At 38.1% G+C, this 17,733-nt stretch overlaps 5 protein-coding genes and 1 pseudogene across 5 annotated transcripts; 2 read left to right on the top strand and 4 right to left on the bottom strand.

The window, feature by feature from the left end:
- Positions 1 to 5,936: 5,936 nt before the first annotated feature.
- Positions 5,937 to 7,888, bottom strand: LOC106431562 (RING-H2 finger protein ATL40-like). Its single transcript, XM_013872354.3, has one exon. The coding sequence runs from the start codon at positions 7,133 to 7,135 to the stop codon at positions 6,482 to 6,484; it is 654 nt and encodes a 217-aa protein (XP_013727808.1). The 5' UTR covers positions 7,136 to 7,888; the 3' UTR covers positions 5,937 to 6,481.
- A 912-nt stretch (positions 7,889 to 8,800) lies between these two features.
- Positions 8,801 to 10,101, bottom strand: LOC106431561 (RING-H2 finger protein ATL40). The gene has a single exon (XM_013872352.3). The coding sequence runs from the start codon at positions 9,678 to 9,680 to the stop codon at positions 9,033 to 9,035; it is 648 nt and encodes a 215-aa protein (XP_013727806.1). The 5' UTR covers positions 9,681 to 10,101; the 3' UTR covers positions 8,801 to 9,032.
- A 2,864-nt stretch (positions 10,102 to 12,965) lies between these two features.
- On the top strand, positions 12,966 to 14,785 carry LOC106431546 (annotated as a pseudogene).
- Positions 14,657 to 15,410, bottom strand: LOC106431549 (50S ribosomal protein L31, chloroplastic). The gene is made up of 2 exons (XM_013872341.3): positions 15,208 to 15,410; positions 14,657 to 15,142 (listed from the first exon to the last, which is right to left on the bottom strand). The coding sequence occupies exons 1-2, from the start codon at positions 15,274 to 15,276 to the stop codon at positions 14,783 to 14,785; spliced, it is 429 nt and encodes a 142-aa protein (XP_013727795.1). The 5' UTR covers positions 15,277 to 15,410; the 3' UTR covers positions 14,657 to 14,782.
- Positions 15,411 to 15,591: 181 nt separating this feature from the next.
- LOC106431550 (serine/threonine-protein kinase ZRK4-like) lies at positions 15,592 to 17,074 on the top strand. Its single transcript, XM_013872342.3, has one exon. The coding sequence runs from the start codon at positions 15,874 to 15,876 to the stop codon at positions 16,864 to 16,866; it is 993 nt and encodes a 330-aa protein (XP_013727796.1). The 5' UTR covers positions 15,592 to 15,873; the 3' UTR covers positions 16,867 to 17,074.
- Positions 17,050 to 17,693, bottom strand: LOC106431545 (serine/threonine-protein kinase ZRK1-like). The gene is made up of 2 exons (XM_013872339.1): positions 17,585 to 17,693; positions 17,050 to 17,468 (listed from the first exon to the last, which is right to left on the bottom strand). Exons 1-2 carry the CDS (start codon positions 17,691 to 17,693, stop codon positions 17,050 to 17,052), a joined length of 528 nt encoding a protein of 175 aa, XP_013727793.1.
- Positions 17,694 to 17,733: the final 40 nt, after the last annotated feature.

Here is a 17,733-nt window from a genome sequence, read left to right as displayed (position 1 = left end):
GAGATAGTTTATTATAAGGAAGAAGAAGAAGATGTAATGGTTCTTTGATCATAAACTCTTGTTCTTGTTTATGGTGTACAAAAGAGTGAGATGTCCATGATCATAAACTCTTGTGCTTGAGTTTGGTAAAGAAGTGGAGGATTATTTCAATGCTTAATTTATAACAAATTCAAGTTTATCCCAATATATGACTCGAATATAATGTGAAATGTCCATGATCAGGAAGAAAATTAAAAGTGTAAACGTGTGAGTATACGTGTAGCTTCTGGCTAGCACATATATAGTTTGACTTGAATAAGTCTTCGATGTAGACACACATTGAAAAAATATTACAAAGTTGTCTGAATTGTATTTTACAAGTTCAACACTTTTTATTTTCTTCTTTTCACACGTTAATCAACAACGGCTTTTTCAATAATGTGTATCTTGTACAGTAACATACAAAAGATTTTAGTAAGAAAATGTTAAGTACGAGATCGTAACCTTGTACTCACACCACTCTATGTATCACTCGACGTTTAGTGAATAGTACATTTCTATTACTTTCTCCGATCCAAGTACGAGACTGATTACACGTAAAGAAGATAACGACGATGATCACAAACGATCACCTGAAGGACACATACATCATTTCTTACGTCACACAAAACATGGAAAACCCATGACTCTTAATCTTGTTATTTATAGATAAGTATCTGATATGGACTTTTCTCGGGTCCAATGTTTCAAATCAAAGTAGTACTTAAGATGTCAATCCATTTCTAAGCATTTTGAATCAAAGAGAATACAAGTTCATACTTAATCTAAGTGCAATCAAGTGATAAGATGTTTTTGGACTAAAATACTACTAAAATGCAAATAAGAACAAGCTTTCTTTTGTTTTATGAGATGGGAGAACCCATGGGCTAAGAAAATTGACCTTGGGTGATCAAGTTTCAATCTAAAGGTGGTACCTTTCAATCAATCTATCGACCTTAGGCTTAGACACACTCCTAAACAAACTCTATCTCTAGATGGATGTTCATTCACCAAGATAACTCAAGCATCAAATCTCTTTGGTTGAATATCATCTAAGCAATCATTAAAATCAAGTCTAATAGCCATTTAACACCTTTAACAACAAATCTCTTTGGTAAAGAGTGTTAAAAGCTTAGGAGAGTTGGATCAGACATTTCATCAACACTTTTCAGGTACGAAATGTCTAGAGCTCAACTTTAGAGAGGCCAACTCTAAAATAGCATTTAGATCACTCTACTAGCAAGGAATAAGAAGGATCTACAACAAAACACCCTAGATCTACACTTAATCACCCTAATCTTCCTTAACCCATGAATCCAAGGGTAACTACTCACTACTCTTCATGATAAACCCAAGAATCAAAGATGATTTGGTGTTAATCATGATTAGTAATCAAGATAGGCAAGCAAATTCAAGAGAATAAGAAGAAAAGAAACTAAAGATTCAAGTTTTTCTCTCTAAAGAGTTCTTGTGTTCTTTCTTAAAAAAACTCCATTTCCCAAATTTTGGTCTAAAAAGTAGTTATAGAAAACTAAAACTCGAGCTGGGTTAACCCAACAAGCCTGGGTTGACCCATAAAAACATAGATATTTTCTCCGTAGCGACCAGAAAAGGTCGCTACCAGAGGTCGCTACGCCTGTAGCGACTTGCCATGCCCGCTACGTGTGGCCGCTAGGATACTTTTTCGAAGTCTTGAACCCATAGCGACCTCGTGAGGTTGCTACGGCTGGCCGCTGCAGAAGGCGCTTGCGCTGTAGCGACTTGCCATGCCCGCTACGTGTGGCCGCTAGGATACTTGAGAGATTTTTCGAAGTCTTGAACGGCTGGCCGCTGTAGAAGGCGCCTCAACTCTATCTTATGTAGCGACCAGATTTTGCCGCTACGCCTGGCCGCTAGGAGCCTTCAACGACTCATTTTCATTCTTTTGGCATCAAAACACTCCTTGGAACACATAGTTCATCATGAAACTCACTCCAGCACCTGATAATGACTAATGCATGGAAATGCAACCTAAACATGCGTCAATGCTATTCCGAAAGACCAATATGCAAAAGAAAAGATAATAAAAACAATGTAATTATGCAAGATATCAGTATCACTAAGGATACGTGACTCGCAAAGCCTCTCTTTCTCTTCTAGGCTTTGCTCAACTTATCTTCTTCCTCTTCAAACCCTCTCTTCTCCTCCGAGGCTTTGCTCTCCTTCTCTTCTTCCAACAACTCTTCTTCACCCGTAAGCCCCACGACATTGATCTTCTTCCCACGCTTACGGAAATACACCTGCTGCAACGTATCAATATCCCGCCCAACGAAACGCAGCTTGTCCTCAAGATTCCAAGTAGACTCGTGATTCGGAAGACCTGTCCACTGTATCAATACCTTCAAACACCCAGATGGCGTGTAATGTGTGTCGAGTACAGCTTCAGGACGGACTACCAATTCTCCTGTAGTCGCGAAAGACTATGGTAAGGGGGTGACCTGAGGAGGTGTACCAATCACTGGTTTGAGCTGAGATATGTGGAAAACAAGGTGAATTTTTGACACCTTTGGTAACTTAAGGCGATAAGCCACCTTCCCAATCCTCTCGAGCACCTCAAATGGACTGTAGAATTTCGCGGCCTATTTCTGACACAGACGTTTGGCCACAGAAGACTGGCGATACGGCCACAGTTTGAGGAATACCGAATCACCCACCTCAAAGGAGAGACCGCGACGATGCTGATCAGCCGACTTCTTCATAGACGTCTGAGCCTTGAGCAAAAACGATCAGGCGATACGGCCACAGTTTGAGGAATATGTTTTGAATGTGCTCATCCTGCTCAATCTCTGCATAGATGTCTTGCAGTTGCACAACAGACGGAACCATAAGTGCGAACCATGTAGAGCTGGCCTCCAGAACAGAATCCTGCATCTGTCGCGAAAGACCGTCAACTGCTTTATTTTCAATACCAGGCTTGTAGATAATGTCAAACTGGAATCTCATCAAACGTGTTAACCAGCGCTGGTACTCCATTGATATCTCACGCTGTTCAAGCAAGAACTTCAGACTGTGCTGATCGGTATGGACCACAAAGCGCCTACCAGTGAGGTAGTGCTTCCATTTAAGAACCGCAAACACGATGGCCATGAGCTCGCGTTCGTAAATGGGTTTCAGTTGCTCCCGAGGTGTTAGGTTGTGGCTAAAATAAGCAATGGGACGTTGGTTCTGCATAAGCACCGCTCCTAAGCCAAAACCCAAGGCGTCGGTCTCCACAATGAATACTTGAGAAAATCTGGTAAGGCCAGAACTGGTGTTGTTGACATCGCATGCTTCAAGTCGTCAAACGCACGTTGGGCTTCAGGTGACCAACTGAACTGTCCTTACGCATAAGCGACGTCAGAGGGCGAGCGATGATGCCATAATTCTTAACATAGCTGCGATAATAGCCCGTTAACCGAGGAAACCATGCAGTTCCTTAATAAACCGAGGAGTAGGCCATTGTCTCATTGCTGCAGTCTTGGACGGGTCAGTAGAAACACCCTATTCTGAGATGATATGACCAAGGTAGTCAATCTGTCGCTGACCAAAGGAGCACTTCTTCTTATTCGCATACAAGGAATGCTGGCGTAACAATAGTAGTATTGAAGCCAAATGTTCCCTATGTTGCTCCAGTGACGAGCTGTAGACCAAGATGTCGTCAAAGAGACCAAGACGAACTTCCGCAAGTGAGGACGAAAAATCTCATTCATCAATGACTGAAAAGTAGCTGGAGCATTAGTCAAGCCGAAAGGCATGACTAAAAACTCATAATGGCCTTCATGAATACGAAAAACAGTCTTAGGAATGTCTTCTTTACGCATCCTAATCTGATGATACCCGGAACGCAAGTCAATCTTGGAGAACGCGCAGGCCCCGTGGAGTTCATCCAAGAGTTGATCTATCATCGGAATAAGATATTTATCGGGGATTGTAACTCTGTTCACAGCCCGATAATCAACACAAAAACGCCACGTCTTATCCTTCTTGCGAACCAACAGCACCGGGCTTGAAAAAGGGCTCTTGCGCGAGCGTATGATACCACTGTCAAGCATCTCGGTCACCATTGTTTCCATTGCTTCCTTACTTGCGTGCGGGTAACGATACAGTCGTACTGATATCGCTGTTACTCCAGGTTGTAAGTTGATGGCATGCTCGCGGTTTCTGATAGGCGGTAAACCCACATGTACCTCAAACACATCCGAAAATTCAGCCAACACACGTTGAATCTCCGGAACCGTAACCGTATCTGCCGCCTCTGCAGTCCCCAATTCCAAAGCATCCTCAAATTCTGAAACCATGAGAGCCTGATGCGCAACCGTCACGCAGTGCAAAGAAGAGTCTCCACGCAAGGTAACGAGCTTGCCCTGATGTTTAAATGACCACTCTTAAAAGTCCTCAACCATTGAATCCCCAACACAACATCCACTTTACTCAACTCCAAAGACACGAAATCACTGGTAAAGAAAATGTCTTGAAGTGAGAAAGTAACTGCCTGACAGACACCCATAGACTCCACTGTCACCCATGTGCCCAAGAGCACCTGAAAACATCGATCGTTGGAAAATGGTAACTTCGCTGCTTGAACCACTCGAGGAGCCAAAAAGTTGTGGGTGGCCCCACTATCAATCAGCACCACAACGCTCGTATTCCCCAGCACTCCCATCAGTTTAGTCGTAGTAGGAGTGTCAATGCCGAGAAAAGCATTCAAAGAAAGCTCCATACGTTCTGTATCATCACCTAACCCCCAGGCCTGCTCATTGCTCATTGTACCCTCATCCAAGATCTCCACTTCGTAGCCATTGATCACAGTTAAAATGTGCAACTCCTTCTTAGGACAGACATGAGTCTTTGAATAGGGTCCCCGACACTTAAAACAGATGTTATCACGGCGTATAGCATCCAGTTCAGACGATGTATACTTTAAACGAGGGCGGAAAGAACCACCAGTCACATGACCAGAGGAATGGCCTCCTTTGAAGCCTGACTGAGACGCAGAACTGAACCCTTGAGCACTCTGAGTTGTAGAACCACGAGACGTTCCCCCTTTACTCTGAACCGCCAGGCTAATAGAGGTGCAGAAAGCACTCCCCTCCATACCAATCACCGCCGCAATATGCTCAGTAAGACGACCCTTAGGTTCTTTCATCTTAATAACTTCTTGCATTTCTGGTTTCAACCCGTTGAAGAAGACGTGAACCAGATTTTGCTCATCAACTCCAGTAACAATCGAACGAAGCTTCCCAAACTCATTAACATATTCAGCAATCGTCCCCGTCTGACGAATAGAGAACAAACGTTTGCCTGGTTCATCCTCAATCCTCTGACGGAAACGAGAAACCAACCTCCGCTTAAACTGATGCCAATCAGTAAAAGGATCATGCTCCATCTCCCCGTTAAACCAGTTCAACACATGACCTGCAAGGCTCAACGAGACCATTTGTAACCTCTCCAAACCATGAAACTGCCCAATCCGAAAATAACGCTCCACCTGAGCAATCCAACCAAAAGGATTCTCCCCCGAAAACACCGGCATCTCGAGCTTCTTCAGTAGGCCCTCACGATTCTCAAACACCGACGGAGGAACCCCGAATCCCGATGGATGTAGCTCCGGCGCCGACCGTGAAGACGAAAACATTGCCGGGCCCGGAGAATCACTAGGCGACGCCACCGCCTTGCCTTGTGCCTTATCGGTGATCTGGTTATTCTCCATACGCGTTAGGATCATCGTAAGTTGATCGAAACGACGATCCATCGCATCAAAACGAGAATCGGACGTCGCGAGACGCTTCTCGATCACACCAAAACGAGCCAACATCTCCTCGGCGTTCTTCGCTAAACGTTCTCACTCCGTACGGATGAACGCAAGCTCTTGATCTCCAATACGAACGTTGTAAGCATCTGAGAAAGGATTTGAATCCGCCATGGGTGACACAGCGAGCTTTCGATCGAGTCACAAACGCACCAATTTGTTAAGTACGAGATCGTAACCTTGTACTCACACCACTCTATGTATCACTCAACATTTACTGAATAATACATTTCTATTACTTTCTCCGATCCAAGTACGAGACTGATTACACGTAAAGAAGATAACGACGATGATCACGAACGATCACCTGAAGGACACATACGTCACTTCTTACGTCACACAAAACATGGAAAACCCATGACTCTTATTCTTGTTATTTATAGATAAGTATCACTAAGGATACGTGACTCGCAAAGCCTCTCTTTCTCTCCTAGGCTTTGCTCGACTGATTTTATTCCTCTTCAAACCCTCTCTTCTCCTCCGAGGCTTTGCTCTCATTCTCTTCTTCCAACAACTCTTCTTCACCCGTAAGCCCCACGGCATTGATCTTCTTCCTACGCTTACGGAAATACACCTCTGCACAGAAAACTATAAAGGAACAAAAGTAATATCGTACGTGAGCAAGAGTACTATTATTCATTGTCTTTCAAGATCTAATACACGATCTTGGTCAACGCGAGAATGATCGTTCCTGTCCGAAGATCTTTCCCTTGTCAAAATCCTCCGAAACGAATCTAACCGCACAACCGTTGACCCGCCACTCTTGTAATCCGACGAAGATGCACCATCACCAACTGGCCCTTCTCTTGGCTCAGGCTCAAGTCTATGACTCGGCTCGACATCAGTTCTACAAATGGGACAAGTGGAGTGCGTTGCGAGCCATGTGTCAACGCATGTCACGTGGAAAACGTGTTTGCAGTTCGGTAACATCCTCGCCGTATCTTTCTCTTCCAACAAGGCTAGACACACCGCACATTCCGTCGTCGCCGAGACGTCATGATCACCGTTGACTCCAACCACGAATGTAGGAAGAGAATCAATGACAACTATGTCGAGGCCATGTTTGGGCGGCTGAGTAACAAGGGTGAGAGAGTGGCCTTGGAAGGTGGATCTACGGCCGCCGCGGAGAACGAATCTTGGGTATAGATGATAAGCGCAGACTACGAGGATGAAAATAGAGAAAACAAGGATGATGACAATTAAAATCTTGCTGCTGCCATGGTAAGAAGCCGCGTTTTGCCAGAAGTCGGGATCGGTTCCGTGATCATTATTTATGTTGTCAGAGCTCATGATGATATTTTGTTATTTCTTCGATGAGTATGAAGAAGTGGGGCAACACAAATATGTTAATAACAAGTGTGATGGGGGAGATTGAAGAGATCTTAGCTGTGTAGTTAAATTATGATACGTAAACATTTTGATGATTTTGTCACCTTCTTATTATATTCTTTAGTCTTACTATATGATTGGTGGATGGGGGAAACAGGCAGTACTTCGACAGAATTTATCAGATACTATCAGCAATCCTATGGCCGTAGTTGACTTTACTCAGATTTATTTAACTTATAAATTCCAATCAAGTCTATGCAATTTAGTTAGGGTTGCAGTTGATATAAAATGTTACGGTAAAATAAATCAAAGATTCTTTGTATAACTAGAAAACAGAAAAGTTATGCAGTAAAGCAAGAAGAAATGATCAAAAGTTACTATGTTTTATTGATCAATAGATGAGAAGTACAATGTACACAAATTGCTACATTTAATGAAATAATATTGCATTCAGTAATATTTAAAGATGATAGGTTTTCGTCAACAAAAACGATATTCACATATCACAATATATGACCAGAAATAATGTAGAATGTATTGAGTTTCAAGGTTTAACTCCAACAGAATGTCTATCGCCAGAAAGAAAATTAAAATTTAAACGTGTGGCAACCACATAGTTTGACTTAAATAAGAGTTGTCGATGTAGACACACATTGAAAAAACTATTACAAAGTTGTCTGCAGAGCGTGCCTGGCAAATTTCATGCCCTAGGCATGAAACAAATATTTTTAATCTTTTATTAAATTGTTTTACAATGAAACAATATTTTTATGATATAAAAATTTTATAAAATTTTAGCCAAAAAATTATTGTTATTGTTATGTTTAAATTGTAAGAAAAAAACTGTAACACACAAAATATCATCTTTTAACTTAAAAACAATATGACAATTCTCTCAAATAGTTATTTTTAAGTTTTTGTCAGAAAAATAGCTTTCAATAAAGAAAATGACTAAAATAGTTTTTTTTTTATTTTTTTTTTTTTTTAATTTGAAACCCTATCATCAAAACTCAACATCTTAACTTTAAACCCTAAGTATAGATTAGTTAATCCTAGGGTATAAATATATTTTTATTCTTTAACAAAAAAGAAATTGGTTATTTTTTCATTGAGGGCTATTTTGTGATAAAAAACTTAAAAATAGCTATTCTAGGGAATTTTTCTAAACAATACTCATTTCATTTCTAAATAAATGTTACTTTGACATTTTTCACACAGATTAAGAAAGTGAATGAAATGTAATTAAGTTTCTATTAATTACACATATTTACTAATAATATTTGAGATAAATAGAACTATATATTTATAAGATTAATGCACTTTGTATTTAATTTTAAGCTGAAAGTAATCAAAATTTATATTAAAATTTTAAAGTGACACTTTTTATATAATAAAAAATTGGTAGAATAACACTTAATATGAAACAAATGGAATATTTACTATTAATTTTCGGTCACCAATTTGTTTACAATTATAATAATAATATAAAAATTGATCTAAGGATATTAATAGTGGTCTAGAATCATAAAAAAATACTTTATTGTAATACTTTATAAAATATACACAATACCATATTTTGAAGACATAAATAATAAAAGGTAAATATTATTTGCTGCTCTACAATCATAAAAAAAAATGCTGCCCAAGCCAATGCTTTGAAAGTTCTTTAGCACGGCTCAAGTTGTCTGAATTATATTTTACAAGTTCAACACTTATTATTTTCTTTTCACACGTTAAAACACTAGCTTTTTGAACTAATGTGTATTTTGTACAGTAACATACAAAAGATTTTAGTAAGAAGATTGAAATTATAAAAGAACAAGAGTACTATTGTAACGTGAACAAGAGTACTTATTATTCATTGTCTTTCAAGATCTACTACACGATCTTGGTCAACGCGAGAATGATCGTTCCTGTCCAAAGATCTTTCCCTTGTCAAAATCCTCCGAAACGAATCTAACCGCACAACCGTTGACCCGCTACTCTTGTACTCCGAGGAAGATGCACCGTCACCAACTGGCCCTTCTCTTGGCTCAGGCTCAAGCCTTTGACTCGGCTCGACTTCAGTTCTACAAATGGGGCAAGTAGAGTGTGTGGTGAGCCATGTGTCAACGCATGTCATATGGAAAACATGCTTGCAGTTCGGTAACATCCTCGCCGTATCTTTCTCCTCCAACAAGGCTAGGCACACCGCACATTCCGTAGCTGGTACGTCATCACCGTTGACTCCAACCACAAATGTAGGGAGAGAAGCAATGGCAACTTTGCCGAGGCCACGTTTGGGCGGCTGAGTAACAACTGTGAAAGAGCGGCCTTGGAAGGTGGATCTACGGCGGCGGAGGATGAATCTTTCGTATAGATGATAAGTAAAGACGATGATGATAATAATAGAGAAAGCTACGATGGTTACGAGTAAAATCTTGCTGCTGCCATTGTAAGAAGCCGTGTTTTGCCAGAACAAACGGTCGGGTTCGATTACATGATCACTGTTTCTGTCAGAGCTCATAATGATCCGTTTGTTTGTTTCGATGAATACAAAAGAAATGTAACAGCAACAGAAACTGGTGTAGGTATATGTTAATAACAAGTGATGGGGAGATTGAAGAGATCTTAGTTGTGTAATTAAATTGTATTTTTTATGCAAGACTTTTTATGATTTTGAGACTTTTTAATCATATTCTTAAATACATTAGAATAATGATTTGTGTTGGGGGAAAACAGGCGGTACTACGACAGAATTATCAGATGCTATCAGTAACCCAAGGGCCATCGTTGACTTTACTCGGATTTGTTTTAACTTAAAAATTCATATCAAGTCTATAAAATTTAGTTTAGGATTGCAATTACATAACATGTCGACAGTATATTGGAATCTATATTATTAAAATAGAAGTAACCATTAAAAAATACTCATAAGTTTTCTAATTTATTTACACGGAAACTTCCATGCCAGTGAAAATTAAATTAAACTATCTATTTTAATGCTTGTCTTTTCCAGTTAAATTAATGAGTTTTACTTAATCAAATTTAAATTTAATGTCATTAAATAAACCTACCTATTTTAATGCTTGTCTTTTCCAGTTAAATTAATAATTTTTCTTAATGAAATTTAAACTTAATGTCATTAAATAAACCTAAAAATACATCATATTTAACGTAGCTTATTACAGACGAGTACATCCCAATAATGAACTTGAATTTTATTTTTACGAAAACGTGAATCACTTGACTTATGTAATATTCAAAATATATTAACTACAATATAACAAATGCATATAACGTACCTATACTTTAGTTTGAAATGATCATGCTCAAGTTTTATATAGTCAACTTACATCATGCATCGATCGATGTACAATAGTCAAACCACCTATAGTTTTCATTTTCTTTATAGGATGTATCAACCAACCAATCATCCCACTGATTTTCTAAGCTTTATAAAAAAACAAATCAATAAATACAAACTCAAAATCCAATATCTTCTATTAATCAAAACAGAATATTTTCAAAGTCGTATCTTTAATGTACCTATTAAATATAGAAACTGTAACCATAATTACACTAATTATAAGAATAGATTTGATTCCAACCAATTGATCTATTACTTCGGTAATTGATTTCCTTGCAGAAGAAGAAACAATAAATTTAAAATTTATAAGAATATAAAGATATAGAGATTCCAACCAATTGCCTATATTTGCGTATGATTTTCGCATAATAAGCTTCAAATTGAACATTGAAAAAGATAGAGAAATTTTTTTTAATCTTTTACCGACACAGAACTTAAACAAAACGAAGAGTTAAAGGTAATTTTTTTTTGTTACACTTCCCAGAAAAAAACGGTTACAACACGGGCTTTCATAATATGGACTTTTTAACATATTAATGTTATGGACATTTAATAATTATCTTGACGAAAAACAAAGACTATAAATAATTTATTATTAACAAAAGTATAAAATTATTTACAATTTGATGACTAATTAATCACTATTTTTTATATGTTAAATTTTTCATAAAAGTTTAAAAATCATTTTATTTTCTTTAAACATGTATAACTAATTTATAATCTTTTATGCCATACTAAGTCATGATATAATATTTTTTCATATTTTACATTAATAACCATTGTTTTTATATATCGTCTATAATTCTCTAATTACGTCTATTTGTTCAATTTTGTATATGATATCGAATATTCATCATAAATAGATGGTTTAAGATGCCAAAAAAATTATTTATTTGGTGATATAATACATCAACTATTACAAATACATCATTTAGTTAAATAAATAACCATAAACCGAAAATTCATATCCGCGCTGGCAAGATCTAGTTGTGATTTAAAGATATTACAAATTCCCTATAGTATGACGACTGGATATGTAAAATAGAGCATAGTCAAGAATATACGAAAATATATAAAGTTATAACTTGAGGTTTGGAGTGAGGTTGCGTGTGGGAACCATATAGTCTGACTTGAAGAAGGTATACAAACATGTTAATGTATTACAAGTTGTGAATATATAAAAATTCAACTCTATACTTTTCTCTTTTCTTTTCATACGTTAACTTTTTCTTTATTCCTTCGAGGAAAAGGTCACTATATTTTAAACATTTTTTGAACAAAATCTTCAAAACATAATATTACTGTTTCTATATAACTATGCTAAAACATTAAGATATTCTATCTTCAAACTAATTTTATAACGACGTCTTTAAAATATACACTATATTATTTGCATATAATTACGTTTAAAACATTGAAATATAGTTTTCCATGTGAGATATTTGTTTGTTTGTTGAGATAAATAGATAATTGTACGTACATATCACTGGCTTTGGGCTTCATATTGTTATGCTGGTCTGAATGGTCATATAATACTTTATCTTGGCCCGACCCAGTTTACATTTTTTGTTAACCTTATGCCCTCCTTTATGGCATGAGTTTGCATCGAACCATAATAAAGAGTAGATCATGACACTATTCTCTGATAATTCATTAACTTCAATTCTTGACATTATTACCGATAGATGAAAATATTAACCCTAAATGATTTTATAATTAACCGAAATATAAGAAATTGAGAACATTATTATAAGATCACTTAGAAAATAAAGGTTTACATTATTTATTTTATGTGATCTTACAATGCTGTTGGGGGACCAGCTATTTGGGAGCATTGTTGCATTAGAATATAGGGAAAAACATATTGAATAGAGTATATGATGTTTAATTAGCTTCAGCATCCATACAAGCTTTACAATAACGAGATTTATGATACCAAATTCACCGGTCATGCATTTGGTTGAAACTGCGCTAGCTGAGGAATTATTGAACCTGCTATGCATATATCTTTTATTAGGAATAATAAAACAAACTCTTGATCGCCCTGATGAATATGACTGTAAGTTTTTTTGTTTTGTTTGATGAATTAAGTGATTGATTATGTAGTCCAATTTACATAAGAAAAAGGTCTAAGAATTCTAAATAGCCACATTGAACTTGATAGATATAAAGCATTTAAGTGATTTAACCAATTATGTATTTTGTCCTACAGACTTTTTTTTAAGTAGTAAATAGTAATTAACCTGAAGAGTTTAGCATGGAACATATGATCCAACGGTTAAAATGTATTTGATGAAGATTTTCCATGTAAGTTAAGATGCGCGTTATTCAGTTTCCTTTTTTTGTTTCCATACATACTCTAAAGTTTCCATTTTACTCAATCGGCGCCAGATATAATACGAAAGCACTTCACACATTCTTCAACAAACTCCAAATATCAGATTCCAATTAGGGTTTTCGGTTGCAGTGAAGTAAAAAGTATATTGCCGTCGATGGAGTTTATGAAGTCCTTAGGAAAAGGCTCGTACGGTTCAGTCGATCTCATGAGATTAACAAAACCTAACGGCACGGAGCCATGCTACGTACCATGCAGTGAAAAGCTCCTACGCTCACGACTACGAGTCTCTCCGCAGAGAGTTTCGGATACTTTCTAAACTTAGAAACTGCCCTAGAATCGTGCAAACCCTAGGGCCGATGTCGAGCGGTGTCGATGATTATGGAGTCAGGGTTTACAAGATGTCGATGGAGTACGCAGCGTGTGGAAGTTTAGCTTCTTTCATGGAAACAAGAACGTTGTCTGACTCGATGATCAGAGACTTTACGCTCTTGATTCTTCAAGGACTTGTGTCTGTTCATGGTCACGGTTATGTTCATTGTGATCTTAAACCGGAGAATCTCCTTGTGTTCCCGCGTCGTGTTGGTGGCTTGCAATCCACGTATGAGTTGAAGATATCTGATTTTGGGATGTCTACAAAAGCTGGAGAGGAGTCAGAGTTTTGGGAGTTTGATTCTCCCTTCTTGGGAACGCCTCTTTACATGTCTCCGGAGTCTGTTCAGGAGGGTGTTGCGGAGAAGGCGTTGGATTTGTGGTCGTTAGGTTGCGTTGTTTTGGAGATGTACACCGGAGAGCCGCCATGGCCTTTTGCGGATTCAGAGGATCTTATGCCTGAACTGTTGAATGGGAACTCACCAGAGATTCCACAGTCTCTTCCTTGGGACGCAAGGCAGTTTCTAAAGACGTGTTTCGCAAGGAATCCAGATGAGAGAGGAAGCGCTGAGGAGTTGTTGAAGCATCCGTTTCTTCGGAATGTTTCTGATCAGAAGAAAGTGATCGTTAAGAGACAATCGGTGGTTGTGCTGGAATCTAAGGATAGTACAAAGAAGCCACTAAGAGTGAAGATTCTTCCACCAAAGCCTTTGCAGTTTAAGAAAAATTCTCATAGACCCATGAGGTTGAAGATTATACCTCCAAAACCACCAGGGTGCAAGCTCGTTCCTGTTTAGTAGAGTGTGTCAGTATTAGTCTTTGTTGCTTGATTGACATGTTGTAGATCAACTTAATTAGACATTGATACAAGTTGTAAGGGTTTAGTTTGTCAAAAAAAAAAATGTATTATATGGCCGGCCACAAACACAACCCTTTTGAGTTCCGTGAATCTCTTGAGCTTTCAATAACTGTCTTATATGTTATCTTAAGCAAATCTTTAATTCTATATATAGTGCTAATAAAGCCGCTTTGTGGTTTGCAAGTCACTAAATCTTGAGAATATATGTATGATAAAAAAAAAAAAACACTGCGTCACAGAGTTCTGGCTGATAATCTGAGCAGAGACTACAATGCTCAAATGCTGAAAATCTGACTGAGAAAAAGGGCCCTAGAGCAACCCCACTTGCACTAGTCATTTAGTTCATGCCATAAACCTAATAAGAGCAATAAAAGACTATCACCAGCTGTGGCAAATGGCACATCCTTTGTGTCATTTGCAATAACAACAACTACAACCACACTTGCACTAATCATTTAGTCCATGCCATAACCTTATAAGAGCAATAAGATTATCACCAGCTATATACATTGTAACAATAAACAATAAACAAGAACCATGATCACATAAGATAAACCAAACACATTCTAAAAAATAAAATATATTCATTTGCATTCAAGAACAAAAACATAACATACACAATTCAAACAGCCTAAGCAAAGACAAGCTCAAAGCTTTACCAGAAAACTCCATTTCAACATTACAAAGTTCTCATCATTTCTTCTTCCCTTTACCAGCACCTTTACTTTTCTTCGTGGGCAACACGATCTCTCCTTTCAAAACAGGAATCTCCATAATCTCCGACAACCCAGCAAACCTCTTCCGGAACTTCTCAACTTGATCAGCATCAACCATCAAAGCCGAGCGGTTCCCGAGGTAAAACGGATGGTTACCAGACCAAACATCGACTACGTACTCTTTCTTAGTCCCTCCGGTGGTCATCACGAGCTCTCCGTTGCAGTAAACCTTGGCGTCCTCGTGAAACTCTGGGTGCATATCCTTCTTCCTGCACGTCACTTGAACCACCGCCGGTTTACTTCCCCGGTTAGCGCCAATCGATGCCGCCTTAACCGGCTATTCGGAAAAGAAAAAAAGTTTAGTGATTTTTGGAGGAATAAGAGAAAAATTTCGAGATTTACCTTTTTGATTACGAGAGAAGGAGCACATGGATTGATCTGGAGAAACGAGTTAGGGAGAGAAACCGCCATTGTCTCTTTTTTGTTTTTACTGGTGAAGAAGCATCTCACGGTAGATAAGGGAAGAAGAAGGAGGATGAGGAAGATGAAGCTTCGGTGTTATTTACGTTTTTGACCTTTAAGAACTTAGCCTTTTATACGATTGAGCCGAAGCGATGATAGTCTGAGGGTAAGAAAGTCATTTAGTGATCACTTATCAATACTTAAATTTAAATCTCGTTATAGCTTTTAAATTAGTAAATTACTACAGAATAGAATGAGAAACAGTCAACTCTCTCCAAAGTCAACTTTGAGGCCTTTCTTATTGATGTTATTGGCTGTTTGAGCAGCATTAACGGCAGCTATCTTAAAAAAAAGAAAAAAAAAAAAATTTAAAAATAAGTGGATCCTACAATATTATTAAAAGCTGTCTCTTCTGTTTTTTTAATTGTAAAGAAGACTTGGAGAATGGGCCCACAAAAAAACTTTAAGATTATTCTGAAAACTGTAAGTTTTGAAGCTCAGATCTTAAAAAAAGTCAACAACATTTGTTCCAGGTCAAAACCATCTCTCTGAAGGAAAGCATTCTTCTTCTTCAGCTAATCTTTGTTTCACAGACTTTAATTTCAGATGAGTTGGAGGAGAAAGAAGATCCAAAAAGTCAATGAACCACAAAGATTGTTCCTGGAGAACGGAAGCATCCTACTAGAAGAGCTCATCAAATGTTGCAACGGTAAAACAAATCCCATCTCAACTTATTCTCCCGACCAGATCCTTGAAGCCACCAACAACTTCAACAAGAGCAATCTTGTCGGAAAAGATGATTGTGATTACCATTACTACAGAGGAACACTCGATAATGATGATAACAGACTAGTTATGATCAAGAAAAAAGCATACGGAGGGCGTCTTGTAAGGAAGATTTGCCGAGACATATCAGTTTCATCAATGGTGAGTGGTCACAAGAACTTCCTCAAGTTGTTGGGATGCTGTCTCGAACTCACTTGCCCTGCCCTAGTATGTGAATATGCGGAGAGCATAACGGTGAACGCTCATCACCAAATCGATCCAACACTGACATGGAATAAAAGGATAAAGATAGCAAGAGACATCTCGAACTCATTAGCCTACCTTCACACCGCCTTTTCGACGACATTCATCCATAGGAATGTACACCCTCGTAACGTATTCTTGGATGTAAAAGGGGTTGCAAAGCTAGGAGATTTCCGCAACTGCGTCACTATACCACAAGGAGAGTCTTTTGTACGTGAGTATAAGCTAGAGGGAACGTACGGGTACCTAGATCCTAACCATATGTCAAAGGGAATGATCACAGAGAATGTTGACGTCTACGGCTTTGGAGTGTTCATGTTAGTTCTCTTGAGCAGAAGAACTCCAGGTCTGGACGATGAGCTACATCCAGATTTTCTGACTCGGCTTGTGGAAGATGGTAGACTCGCTGAGATCTTAGATCCAGTTATGTTGGAAAGTGACTTTGCAGAAGGAGAGCTATGTCGGATGGAAGCTTTTTTCGTACTTTCACTCAAATGCATCGGTCTTAGAGGGGAAGTTCCGGAGATGATGGAAGTGTCCAAGGAACTAAAGAGGATCGAAAGATCCTAGACCAAGTAATGTTAGGCATTTGATTACTATATGACCACTAACCAATAACACCACCTGAGTATCTTGTAGATATACAATATTGTTCTTGAAAGTATTCAAGAACCCAAAAAAAAAATATATATTGTCATTCCTGTATAGTAAAAGCTATTACAATGTGTTCCTTCTTCATAAACTATTTTAACTTTAGGCTAAGTAAACTTTCTTACCACCTTTGTCTTTATACTTTCTTGATGCAACATCTAGTGACTTCTCTATCAGCTTAATCTCTTTCGCCACTTCAATCATCTTTGGTCTGTCTTCTTTCCTCTTCTCGCAGCATCTCAAAGCCATCTCAAGAAATGTATACATCGATTTTCCACCAAACTCATCACCTAGCTCCAAGAACAGCTCTCCTTTCTCATGTAAAACTCTCATATAGTCATGAATACTATCAGAAAATCCGAATGATCCAGCGAACACAGCAGGTCTACCACTCAGAATAACCAACGAAAGGATTCCAAAGCTGAACACATCAGTGTATCCAGACACTATACCCGTAGAGAAATAAGACGGATCAATGAATCCAGCTGTTCCCATCACTTTATCTTCAATCCATGACTTACCTGATCAGGGAGAGATATAGAGAATGAGAAATCAGACAGCTTGGCTGTCCAGTTCTTGTCCAAGAACACATTGGTCTGCTTTATCTCTCTGTGTACAATGATCCTCGGAAACGCACTGTGAAGATAAGTCACAGCATTAGCAACTTCTTTTGTAATCTTCAACCTAACACTCCAAGGCAATTGTTGTTGTCTGTTATCACTACAAACACCTCCTTGCTCATCCATAGCACCATGTTCTGCATACTCAAACACCAGAACCGGAAGA

The sequence above is a fragment of the Brassica napus genome, chromosome C4, assembly GCF_020379485.1.
Source record: "Brassica napus cultivar Da-Ae chromosome C4, Da-Ae, whole genome shotgun sequence".
Taxonomy (NCBI): domain Eukaryota; kingdom Viridiplantae; phylum Streptophyta; class Magnoliopsida; order Brassicales; family Brassicaceae; genus Brassica; species Brassica napus.
The sequence above is the reverse complement of the archived record's forward strand: the minus strand, read 5'-3'. Positions and strand labels throughout refer to the sequence as shown.

Excerpts from the sequence above, each read along its gene's own strand:
- LOC106431562 (XM_013872354.3), bottom strand. The coding sequence starts at position 7,135 with ATGAGCTCTGACAACATAAATAATGATCACGGAACCGATCCCGACTTC.
- LOC106431561 (XM_013872352.3), bottom strand. The coding sequence starts at position 9,680 with ATGAGCTCTGACAGAAACAGTGATCATGTAATCGAACCCGACCGTTTG.
- LOC106431549 (XM_013872341.3), bottom strand. The coding sequence starts at position 15,276 with ATGGCGGTTTCTCTCCCTAACTCGTTTCTCCAGATCAATCCATGTGCT. Across the intron at positions 15,143-15,207 it reads CTTCTCTCGTAATCAAAAAG|CCGGTTAAGGCGGCATCGAT; the intron begins GTAAATCTCGAA and ends TTTTCCGAATAG.
- LOC106431550 (XM_013872342.3), top strand. The coding sequence starts at position 15,874 with ATGAGTTGGAGGAGAAAGAAGATCCAAAAAGTCAATGAACCACAAAGA.
- LOC106431545 (XM_013872339.1), bottom strand. The coding sequence starts at position 17,693 with ATGGATGAGCAAGGAGGTGTTTGTAGTGATAACAGACAACAACAATTG. Across the intron at positions 17,469-17,584 it reads TGCTGTGACTTATCTTCACA|GTAAGTCATGGATTGAAGAT; the intron begins GTGCGTTTCCGA and ends CTCCCTGATCAG.